The 12,536-nt window shown below is 39.5% G+C and overlaps 1 protein-coding gene across 1 annotated transcript in view; it reads left to right on the top strand.

Annotated features, from left to right (window-relative positions):
* Parp1 (Poly-(ADP-ribose) polymerase) overlaps nucleotides 1-12,536 on the top strand; it is a 411,082-nt gene that overhangs the window by 108,898 nt on the left and 289,648 nt on the right. Inside the window, exon 7 of the mRNA XM_090376325.1 lies at nucleotides 60-176. Within this exon, the coding sequence (XP_090232451.1) occupies nucleotides 60-176 (117 nt within the window). The remainder of the gene's footprint in view (nucleotides 1-59; nucleotides 177-12,536) is intronic.

The raw sequence follows: 12,536 nt of genomic DNA, 5'->3' as shown, positions 1-12,536 counted from the left end.
CTATACTTAATATTTTTAATTATAGTGCACCATATTAACACACTTTATGTCCTACTTAGAAACAAAATGAGAGGTTTTACAGCTTTAGAGATAAGCTAGAGAAAGTTTTGAATAAAAAGCAGATGGAAGAATTATTAGAATTTAATAACCAAAATGTACCTTCAGGGAATAGCAATGTAAGTATGTTCATAAATTTAGGGTACTTTTGTAAATATATCCTATTCTGTGTAATGTTAGTAACAATTTGGTTATAATAGGTGAAAGTCATGAAATTTACAGGATGTGTAACAGATAACCTCTTATTGTGATTATGTATTTGTAGTTTTGTAACATTGAATTGTTTCTGCACTGAGAACTATCACAGTTACAAGTAATTACTGAGATAAAACAAGTATCCTAGTTAATAGTATTAAAGATGTTTAATCAGCATACAAGTTAGTGCCATGTATGTTAATTGCATCATTTCTGTACATAGTCAACTACTTAAGTAGTTATAAATTGGCATCATTAAATATATCTCATATTGTGAATACCTTTACAAAGAGTTGCCATGATATTGCACTACCTCGAATAAGTAACGCTTCACCATAGGAGAAGACTATTGTTACTTATTCTCAGCAGATACCATCGCCCATACGGCACCGTTTCGAAGCTTATTGGCTCCTCATCAGTGAGTGGGCAGGTACCCTGGTGTTGCAATGATGACAACCCAATTGCAAAAAAATATAATACACAACGTGAAGTGTATTATATTATTGTAATATACTTCACAATGATACTACATAAGGATGGAATACTTTCTCTTACTCGGACAGTCATTTTCACGCTTAACACCCCAACTCTGCCATCAGCTGTAATCGTTGGCTATTTAAGATGTAAAATTTGACATTACATTCCCAACCCAGTCTGGTGTTTTAAGTGCCAAAAATTTTGGCACTCTCAAGAAGTGTAACTACCTACCTATGCCTCCTGTGGTTTGAAAGAACTTGTTTATGCATACTGCACTACTGAAATACATTGCTGCCCAAACTGTCAGGAAAATCATTCGCCAAAACCAAAGGAATGCATCCATTGGCAGATAGGAAAGAAAATTCAAAATTACAAAGTCGAACACAAGGTGTCATACCAAGAAGCAAAGAAACAGTTTTTAGTGTCTACTGAATCGCCCTCCTATGCTTCTTCATTTGTACAAAATACAATGGTCTGCAACAGTACAGACTAATTTTTCAGTTCCACCAAGCATCTTGATATCTGACTGGGCAAGATCACCCTGTAGTTTCTAAAAGAACAGTCTAACCAACAGCACTCAACTTTGCTAAATAGCCCATTGGCAATACTACCAGATTAAACTAAACATAGCAGCCAATAAAGCAAACAAATTCTAAAAGAGATAATCAAAAATTACATACTGATACCATTGGACATAAATAAAAAGTCACAGGAGGATGATCCCCTTTAGAGGAAGACATGGACATCAGCAAACCAATATTCCCAAAAAGGGAAAAACAAGAATAGATAGGGACAAACAAACTAACAACATTCCATAAGCAAGCAGACACACATGGTAATCTCTAATAATGTGCACAGTCATTCTGGGATGCCACAACATGGAACTGTTGTGGCATCCCAGTAAACTTAGAAAATGCAGAAAACAGGAAACAAAACATCTCTGAGCGTAAAACACCACATAATGTTTAGAAAAGATAGAAATGATTGTAACGTAAGCTTATGGAGGAGTAGCATTGCTAGTAATTTCCAGAACACCCCTTAGATCTCTCCTTCTGCAAATAACTTTAGAAGTAGTCACTGCTCGAGTTATGATCAGGGTAGCAATAGCAGTTGTTTCTTTGTACCCAATCATACATTCACTATTGCTGAGGGCGCCTCCGTAGCCAGGTGGGCAGGAGCAGTAGTGCATAGCACATGCTTGATTAGACCGGGGTTCGAGCCCGTGCCCACCAAATACAGAGGATGCGGAAAGGTCAGGGAATGACCACTGAATATCCCCGGAGCAATATGGCCTTAGTTGCTAATGCTCCTAAAAAACAAAGAAACTATTGCTGATTTGGATGATTTAGTTACTTAGCTGCCACCTCCATTTTGTATCTTGGGTGATTGGAGTGGGCATCACTCCCTACGTGGTCTTTTCCATCTTGATAAGAGAAGACAACCAATTGAAAAATTTCTCAATAAGCACAATTTAATGTTGTTAAACAATGGAAGTTACAATTCTCCTGAATGTCAACTTCTGCAATTGACCTTTCAATATACTCTCCAAGCTTGTTTCCACTTTTAGACTGGACAGTTACCGATAACTCTTATAGTGGCCCATTCCCCATGATACCTCCACTATGGCCAAACTCTCCTTCTAAAACTGAAATAAAAACAGTTTCGAAGTTTAACAAAGCTAACTGGGTGAAATAGCAAAAATTAGCACATTTAGACCATTAGACCATGGCATTTCTCACCATGGACTGTGTGGTAAACTGTATCATTCATCAGATAAAAGAGTTGCAGAATCTGCCACACCTAAACCGTCTATCAAAACCTGGTGTCACCAAAAATTTGGTGGCAAAAAGCCCATAATGATGCAACAAAAAGAGAACAAGCACTGGAATTTGTTTTTCAAACACCCAACCACTGCTAACCTGTTATGGTTTAAGAAAGCAAGAGCTAAAGCTTGTTATGTATGACAAATGAGTAAGAAAGAAGCATGTGCATCCACTACATACAGATCCACAGACATTGTGATAGTTTGGACTAAAGTCAGAAGAATTAATGTGAAATTCACTCCTATAACCACTCCAGTACTATTTATAAATGGGAAAGGAATTCTTGATCCTCTCGAAATTGCCAATTCTTTAGGTGAGACATTCAAAATACTTTCACCTATAACTGCACATGAGCCACAAATAGTCACATAAAGTACAGACAGAAAAATATGATCTAATTTTAATACTCTGTCAGCTTCCATATAATATATCTCTTATCATGATAGAGTTAAGCAGTGGACTTGCACAATGAAAAAATAGTGCTGCAGGTCCTGATGGAGTTTATTATGCCACAATGTGTCATTTCAATGTAGAGTCTCGAACCGTTCTTCTACAACTTTTTATATGATAGAATCTTTGATGAGGATTGCTACCCTGCTGACTAGTGTCATTCTATTGTATTAGCATTCCCAAAGCCAGGAAAAAACCATTCTGATCCAAAAAATTTCCAGCCTATCTCTTTAACTAACCGTTTAGGTAAAATATTGGAAAAAAAATAATTAATGCTAGGGTGACATGGCTCCTTGAGACTAAAAGCATTCTAATTGGAAATCCGTACAGCTTTTTGAAGAGCTAGTTAAACGCTGAATCTCTTGGACAAAGCTGAAGCAACAATTCGAAATGTATTTCTTAGGAATAAACACTTAGTGATGATGTCTTGACATCGAAAAAAACTTCTGACACAACCTGGCATTATGGGATTCTTCATGATCTGCATGAATTCACTGTGCAAAGGTCACTTCCAAAATTTATCTGGAACTTCTTGAGCAACAGATCCTTTCAGATCCATTTTCATTCTGCTCTCTCTCTCTCACAAACATGTGCCCAAGAAGGGCCCCCCCCTCAGGGTTCTGTGCTTAACGCAACACTCTTTGCTGTCATCATGAAGTCAGTTACCAAACGTATTCCTGACATAGTCGGAACATACCTGTATAGTAATGATCTTGCAGTCTTATTCCACTCTCAGAATATACAACTAATTCAAGGCACCACGAACAGGCTTGTTTGCTGGATGAAAAATAATGGTTTTTGACTGTCAAAAAAAATGAAGTTATCTATTTTTGCATGAATGTAAATCACATCCTGGTATAGACTTGTAACTCAATTCTCATCCAGTTACTTTTCAGACAGTATTAGATTTCTTGGAATAATACTGGATAAAAAATTAAGTTTTTTTGGAGCATGTTAAGCATATCCATACAATCTCTCTAAGCAAACTAAATCTGCTTAGGGTAATTTCTGCTATGTCATGTGGTGCAGGTTGTTACATGCTGCTACACCTACACCATTCATTAAATAGGTCTCGACTGGACTGTGGATCTTCTATATATGCTTCAGCCAGATAAAGCGTATTAAAATGACTTGAGGCCGACCGGGCTAGCCGAGTGGGTAAAGTACCTGCCCGGCAACCCAAAGGTCGCGGGTTCGATTCCCGCCTCGGGCTTGGATCAAAGTACTGCAAAAACCTTGGGAGGTGCAATATGGCCACAGAAGCCGATGCGCCAACAACTACCAAATCAAAACAAAAAAAAAAAAAAAAAATGACTTGACACTGTACATCACAATGCTCTGAATTGCACTAGGGGGCTTTTCATACATCACGAGTTTAGAGTCTTTATATGTCACAACATGTCATTTGAATGTAGAATCTCCAACTGCTCTAATGGCATGCTCTGCTATTAAACTATGCTGCTAAACTCAGAAGTTTCCGATATCATCCCACATGGCAATACCTGTTCACACCAAAATGGGATAATCTGTATCAAAATAAACCATGTGGCATTATTACAAATTTCCTCCCATTTCCAAATGGCTACACTGCAAGGCATACACCCTTGGCTTATGTTGATCATTTTGAGCAACGGGGAAAGAATGCACTTCTAAATTTCAGTGTTAAGCGAATTCATGTGGCTCACTCCTTTCAATATTCTAGTTTCACCCAAATATACACTGATGGTTCCAAGACAGACGGTCTGGTTGGTACAGCTGTAGTTCTACAAAACATTACTATGTTCCTTTGGAGTGCTGCAGAACTGTATATTATCCTGATGACTTTAGAGAATGTAAATCAGTCTTTATACTCTTTATACATATCTCAGATCATTATCTATACTGATTCCTTAAGTGCTATACACTCTTCAATGTAAACTTCCAGTCATCCCTTACTACAACTAATTCAAATAAAGATAGTGGAGCTTTATACAAAACAGGCAAAAAATAATCTTCTATTGCAGGGGTGGCCAACTTAATTTGTGATGCGATCTACTTTTTTTCTTCAAAATGTGCTGCGATCTACCATCTCAAGAATTTCATCGCACATGGTTAAAAAAAGTTAATCAACACATATTGAAAAATGAAAAATGTTGTTTATAAATTTTAAAAATAAATACAATATAGAATTTTTATTTTAAATTTATACCTATTTAAAATTTTAATATATGTGAAGTTTGTGTGTTCATATCACTGCCAAGCTTTCAAAATCAAGGATGATAAGGCCAACGTAAAGAATCTTCTGTGTGCAAGTCCATAAGACTAGAGCGATTCTTCGTCTTTGTTTGTTTCAAATACGAATAGCCCGATGAACCAAAACAGGAATTTAAAAGTTCACAGTATTTTTTTACGTTTGGGTACTTTTCTCAGCAAACATATTTCCAAAAGTCTTTTTCTGATGTGGCTTTTAGGAAGATATCGTTTCGCAGTGTAATAATTTCATTTTCAAGTAGCATTTTTCTCCATGTGAAAAATATCAACGATTTTTATTTTTTTTCTCCCTGCAGTTTGTTACATATCTAAGTCGACATTAAATAGATAAGAAATATATTGAACAATTTCTTCATTTGTTTTAAAATCACTGAATCATCCACAAAATCATCCACAACTTTCTTAATTTCAGAAACATATTTCTCACTATTAAATTCAAAAACAGGATATTTTTGGAAATGACCTTGCATATTTGCAAAATGATAGTTTTTTTTTTTTTTTTCTTTGAGATCCTTAGCCATTGCCAAAAATTGATATTTATATACAGAAATACTATTAATCATGTCACCCACATTTTTATTTTTACCTTGTAATTCCAAATTCAGATCATTTAATTTACTGGTAAAATCTGTCAAAAAAGCCAGATCACACAACCACTCTCTGTTCCTTAGCTCCCCTTTGATCAACAGATTTTTTAATTTCATTCAGCAAATTTCGAAATCTCTGTAGAAACTTACTCGGGTTCAGCCACCTCACATCTGCGTGTAATATCAGATCCGGTTAATTTTTATTGCATTGCATTTTGAAAGTCTCCTTTGAAGAGATTGTCCTCTGATGGAATTCACGATTTTGAAAGCTATGTCCGTAACACTTTGTATTTAATTTTTTTCTGGCTAACACTTGTTGGTGGATGATACAGTGGTAACTCAAAAAATCTGGAAATTCATCATCCTTTTGTCACAATGTGATGAATCTGTTAAGATGTCCCGTCATTACTATAGCTCCATCTGTTTTATTGATACGAGCTCAAATAGTGGTAATTTAATTTTTTCAATAAAATTTTTGAATGTGTTTAATATATCGAGACCTCTAGTTCTTTCTTTTAATGAAACCATACCTAGCAGCTCTTCTCTAGTGGCAGAATCATTGAAAACCATATGAAAAAACGAGCAATTGAGCTGTATCACTGACGTCTGTAGATTCATCCAGTTGTAGAGAAATGGATATGCAATTAGCAGTATGAGAACGCAATTGTTCCCTCGCATTTTTACTAATTTTTTTGATGCATCACAGCATTTTGAGATAATTACAGATCTTGAAGAGCACTTTTAATTTAATTTTTGTTCTTAAAATTTTCATAAAGAGAATCTGTTATTTCTAAAAGTGTCTTTCATGTGAATCAGAAATTGGTTTGCATTTTTTTTGCAAAAAGATGACTTGCTTTAAATGATGCCACAGTTACTGCTTTAGATTGTAAATTAGGTGTCATAAAGAAATTTTATTGTGCGAATTATCTGTATTTAAGTTCTTTTAATGTATTTTTTCTAAGGTCACTATTAGGTGGAATAATCCAATTGGTATTTACCATGGAGTGCATTGAAGTGCTTCTCGTGCAATTTCAAGTTTCGCTGTTGGTTTGAATCAGCACACATCAGCATCACCGGAAGTACAATCAACAGGGATCGTGGCACCCCCGTACATTCCATCTTTGAGTCTCTCATCTCATAGTCCACAAACTTGGGAGGTGCCTAAGATGCCAGTCACCTACCTCAACCTTCTCCCTATCTTGACCTCTGCTTGCTCTCCCTCATCGCCCTTCGCACATACCTGTGACCTTGCTAACTTACATACTTGAAGGTCAGCCACATACATAGAAACCACTTTCTAGTGCTCAGTTAGTTGATAAAGGCTACATACAGTAGCCAAAAACTTCTATGTTGTGTTCTTCGTTTTGTGCTAAATTTAATATGTTATCTCTTGAATATCTGTGTGTTGTGTCAGTTTCCATTTATGGTTTACTCTAACACTTCTCTCTCTCTCTCTTTCTTTCTCCCCCCCCTCCCTCCCCACTTAGTAATAAAGTTCTTTTAACTTGGTCGGTGCAAGTAAGAAATTATACTATGTATCCAACTCCTAACCTCACAGGGTTCTTCAGTCAAACTCCATAAAATTAAAGCTGAACTGCAGAAATGGATTTCTAGCTCCTGCTGAAACAGACAAGAGAACTTGTCTTAGCACATTTGCCAACCTCTATTTATTTACAGGCAAAAGTCCTCCTTAATTCACATCATGCAAAACCCAGCTCACTATCAAACATACCATTACCATTACTCAGATATCAAGTCTAACACCACTCAGGCCCTTTCAAATCTACAGCATCCTCGCCAGGTGGGAAGGAGCAGCAGTGCATAGCACACGCTTCTTGATTAGACCGGGGTTCGAGCCTGTCACCACCAAATACGGAGGATGCAGAAAGGTCAGGGAATTGACCACCGCATATCCCGGAGCAATATGGCCTTAGTTGCTAATGCTCCTAAAAACCAAATAACTAACAAACAAACAAACAGCATCCTCCAACACTGCATTAAATGATGCCACAGTTACTGCTTTAGATTGTAAATTAGGTGTCATAAAGAAATAGTTTTTGAGGGCTCCCCACTGAAAGAAATCAAGGCTTGTTAAATCAAAGGCTTGGAAAATACAGCAGATTTTGCAGAATTGTTTTCTTAGATTGCCCATTATCCTTTCTGCCTGCATTTAGATCGCATTGATGTTCTACTGTGATTACTGATGATGATGGTGAGGAATATCCTGATTCCCTCTATATCTCTCTCTCTCTCTCTGCTTCACTGTGACAATATTTTAACTGATAGCAAATATCATGAGATTGAGGCTAGTGCATTGCCAGGTCCCGTTGAGGATAAAATGCCTGGTTCGGTGGATGCTGTCCACTATTTCTAACACTTGTTAATACTAGGGTTTAGCAGGGCAGGCTTAATGGGCAAGTCACTATGACATTGGCTCAGACAGCGAAGTTTTTTAATTAATAAGGAGATAACTATATTTCCTTTTCGCTTTTATTTATTACAGGAAAATAAAATTAAATTAATTTCAGGAAAAAAAAAAAAAAACAACAGATCTGAAATATAACGAATTGTATACAATCAGTCGAACTAATTTCATTCAAAAAATAAATAATTTCTTGTATGAATGAAAATATTTAAAATGCATAATTGTATTCAAGAGAAGAAGAAGAAGAAGAAGAAGGGGGGGAATATTGTTTTTTGTTCCTTTCCAGTTTCAGTGATGCTTTAATTCTTAAAAAAAATAATTAATTGGAAATAGTTATTTGAAGAGTTGTCAAGGAGGGGGGGGAGAAATATATATATATACACAGGGTGTCTCAAAAATATTGGTACAAACGTTTAGGGAAGATAGGTAACATCTAAAGGAATGTGAATCGCATAGGAACCCATAACCAGAAACATCACCGTAAGTTGGTAGACGGTGCTGTTCACGGATGAGGCTTATTTCACTCAGAAAGGCTTATTCAATCAGCACAATACTCGTGTGTGGGCTTACGACAACCCACATGGTATGCGCTCCCATGCGGCACAACATCGCTTCGCAATAAATCTGTGGGCAGGTATGGTCGGTGACTGCTTAGTTGACCCATACCTGTTACCATCCCGCATGAAATCCGCTAAATATTGGATCTTTCTTGAACAAGTTCTACCAGGGTTACTTGACAATGTTCCAGGAAATGTGAGACGCAACATTTGGTTTCAACATGATGGGGTGCCTGCCCATTATGCAAGGTGTGTTCATGACCATTTGAACAGGCGTTTTGGACGTTGATGGATTGGCCGTAGTGGACCCGTTGCCTGGCCCCCACGCTCAGCTGATTTAACAAGCCTTGATTTCTTTCAGTGGGGAGCCCTCAAAAACTATCATATATGAATCGCCTGTGGAGATGGAAATGGATCTCGTGGCGATACTCATCTGCGCTGCTGCTACTGTCAAAGAAACTCCAGGTATGTCGACCGTGTCCACCAATCCATGCTGCGTCGGTGTCACACAAGCATGCGTCTCAGGGTGGAACCCCCCCTCGACGTGGGCACCTGTATGTGGTGAGGGGACCTCCCAGTTATGCTGCTGGACTTCCAGACTAGCATCACTGGGATCCAACGCCCACAGCCCAGGTTCCAGGCTTACATCAATGGAATCCGGCGTGTTTGCTGTGCGCTGCGACCCGTGGAAATTCGGAAAGGGGGATCTTGGTGGATGAGGGGCCCTGCTTCAATACACCACTTTGGCCCCTGCTTTGACAAGACGGGAGGTCCTGGAAGGCCCGGCTAGGATCAATCGGCTAGTAGGCTCGCCTGCGAGGGTCAACCGTGTCAATGCCATGCCCCTACCCTCGTGGTCCGAGGGACAGGATTCAGGCTGGCGGCGGTGCGGGTATGGTGTCTGGGTAGCCCTGGCGTCCCACTCCCGAGCACATTTATTTCTTGCCGGGTAGTGGGCGTCCCTTTGGGCTCCATGGTGGGTGGGGAGCCCGGGCACTGAACCAAATAAAATTTCTATGAATCCTGATAAACTTATTTCTTCGGGGGCTCCAACCCGGTCCCTATCCGAAATCAATGACAAAGAAACAGATAGCATTATTGCTAAAAAGAGGCAGCGAACTGAATTACCATCAGGGCCTGTCCCAAGGTTCTTAATTATGCATTCTACCAATGAAACACCGATTGGTAAAATGTCACCCTTTTTTATTCAAAAAGGGTTAGATGGGTTAGCAGGTTCACCCAAATCAGTTAAGAGGCTTCTTTCTGGAGACCTTTTAATTGAAACTAAAAATGACAGGCAATCGGAACATCTACTCCGAACAACATCAATCGGAGGAATACCTATAACAGTGACACCACACAGAACACTCAATTCATCGAGAGGTGTCATTTCGGAGTGGGACCTTCTCGACGTAACCGAGGAGGAAATTGCTCGGAATTAAAAACACAGGGAGTTATTGCCGTCAAGAGAATTACTGCACGAAGGGATGGAAAACTTGTAAAAACCAGGAGCGTTATCCTGACTTTTAACTCTCCTAAACCTCCTGATGAGATTAAAGCTGGATACATCAATTGTTCCATGCGTCCATATGTTCCGAACCCTTTACGGTGTTTTAAATGCCAGAAGTATGGACATTCTCAAATGGCCTGCCATGGAGTCCTTGCATGCGCTCGATGCGGTGCAAAGGACCACGAAACAACAGCATGTTCAGCCTCAAAACCCACCTGTATTAACTGTGAGGGAGAAAACTCGGCCTACTCACGAGCATGCCAGAGGTGGAAAGAAGAAAAAGAAATTCAAAGGCTGAAGGCAGAGCTAAATATATCATACCAGGAGGCAAGGAAATCGGTGAAACCCCTGAATATCAACAGACCTACCTATGCCCAGAAGGTAGCAGGGAGATGTTCCGTCGGAACACAGACGGACATGACCATTCCTCCAAAGGAGTCTTTCACTCCCATCACGCGTTATCTGTTAAGTTCTCAAAAGCCTGCACAGAAAAACCAATCAGCTGCCACTCCTATATCAGTACCTCCTAATGCTCCACAAGTAACAAAGGTAATTATGAAAGAAAAGAATAAGAAAGGGGAAGTCCCCCCCTAGTACCCAAGAAAACATGGATGTCGAGCAGAAGGAGGTACCCGAAGATTCAGTCTTGGAACTCTTTGCGGAGGAAGAAATGGACACGGGACAGCGTCCATTCTTCCCCAAAAAAGATAAACCCAAGACTAATAAAAGTAAGCCCTCAGCACCTCGGAAGCCGCCTGATGGACCCACCAAGCCAAAATAATGGCTAAATTCCTACAATGGAATTGTCATGGATTCCGGCGAAATATTGATGACATCAAGGCCCTCCTGCAAAAGCATGAGCCAGTTTGCTTTTGCTTGCAGGAGACATACCTAAAGGCAAATGATGATCCCACCATGCACTACATCACAATTTTTCGAAAGGATAGAATTGCAGATGGCTCTGCTCATGGAGGAGTGGCTATCCTTGTCGGCAATCAGACCCCAGTTCAGCCCTTGCTAATTACAACTAGCATGGAATCTTGCAATTCGCCTTACAGTGGGATTTATATTAACAGTCTGCTCTCTTTATTTGCCACCTGGGACTGACATCTCCCAGGAAGACCTTGATGATCTTGTAACGCAGTTGCCTCCCCCTTACTTACTTCTCGTGGATATGAATGGACATAACACCCTGTGGGGTTGTGCTAACATCAATGGAAGGGGGACGAGTCATAAAACGTATGCTCAACGACAATGACCTTTCCCTTCTAAATACTGGAACAAACACCTTCTTCCACATGCCTACCAATCCCGTACTTTTTCTGCCATTGATCTCTCTATCTGCTCCCCTTCTCTACTCCCTTCACTCACTTGGGAAGTGGAGGGAGTAGAGAAGGGGAGCAGAATCCATATGGAAGTGATCACTTCCCTGTGATAACCTTGTTACACAGTGGGAGACCATGTCTTCCTTTTAGGTTACCACGGTGGAAGTTTGATCAGGGTGACTGGAATGCCTTCCAACATCAGGCAAATTTTGACCCCAGTACAGTCAGTCAGGAGCCTGTCAATGACGCAGTAACGTACATCACAGAAATCATTGTCCAAGCAGCTGCGAATGCTGTCCCAAAAACATCTGCCCAGTTTCCACCATTTCTCAAACCACAATTCACAATGTATAGCAGCAAAAAAGGCTCAAAACAAAGCGTGGGGGGATATTCTGCCGATATCCTACCACAACCAACCTTATAGCTTTTAAACACGCACGAGCCAAAGCACGCTATATCCGCCGTCAGAGTCAAAAGGAATCGTGGATCCGTTTTACATCATCTATTAACCAGTCTACCAACTCTAAAGTAGTCTGGATAAAATCCAGAAAATGAAGGGAAAATATACATCCCATCCTTCTTCAATCCTAGATTCTAATGGATGCACTATTGCAGATCCAACTGCAATAGCCAATGCTCTTGGGGAAACATTCTCTAACATCTCCGCAACATCTTCGTATTCCCCAGAGTTCCTGGTTCTGAAACATAAAATCGAAAAACAGGCACTTAATTTTAAGTCCAAGGGCCTCTATCCCTACAACAGGGCATTCACTATAGAGGAACTGAAAAGAGCCCTCACTCTTTCCAAAGCAAGTGCTGTTGGACCAGATGGCATCCCTTATGAAATGATTAAACATCTTTCACCAAAATCTATGGATTA

Source organism: Mastigoproctus giganteus, chromosome 6, assembly GCF_048544385.1.
Source record: "Mastigoproctus giganteus isolate SK-2022 chromosome 6, ASM4854438v1, whole genome shotgun sequence".
NCBI classification, from domain to species: domain Eukaryota; kingdom Metazoa; phylum Arthropoda; class Arachnida; order Uropygi; family Thelyphonidae; genus Mastigoproctus; species Mastigoproctus giganteus.
The sequence above is the reverse complement of the archived record's forward strand: the minus strand, read 5'-3'. Positions and strand labels throughout refer to the sequence as shown.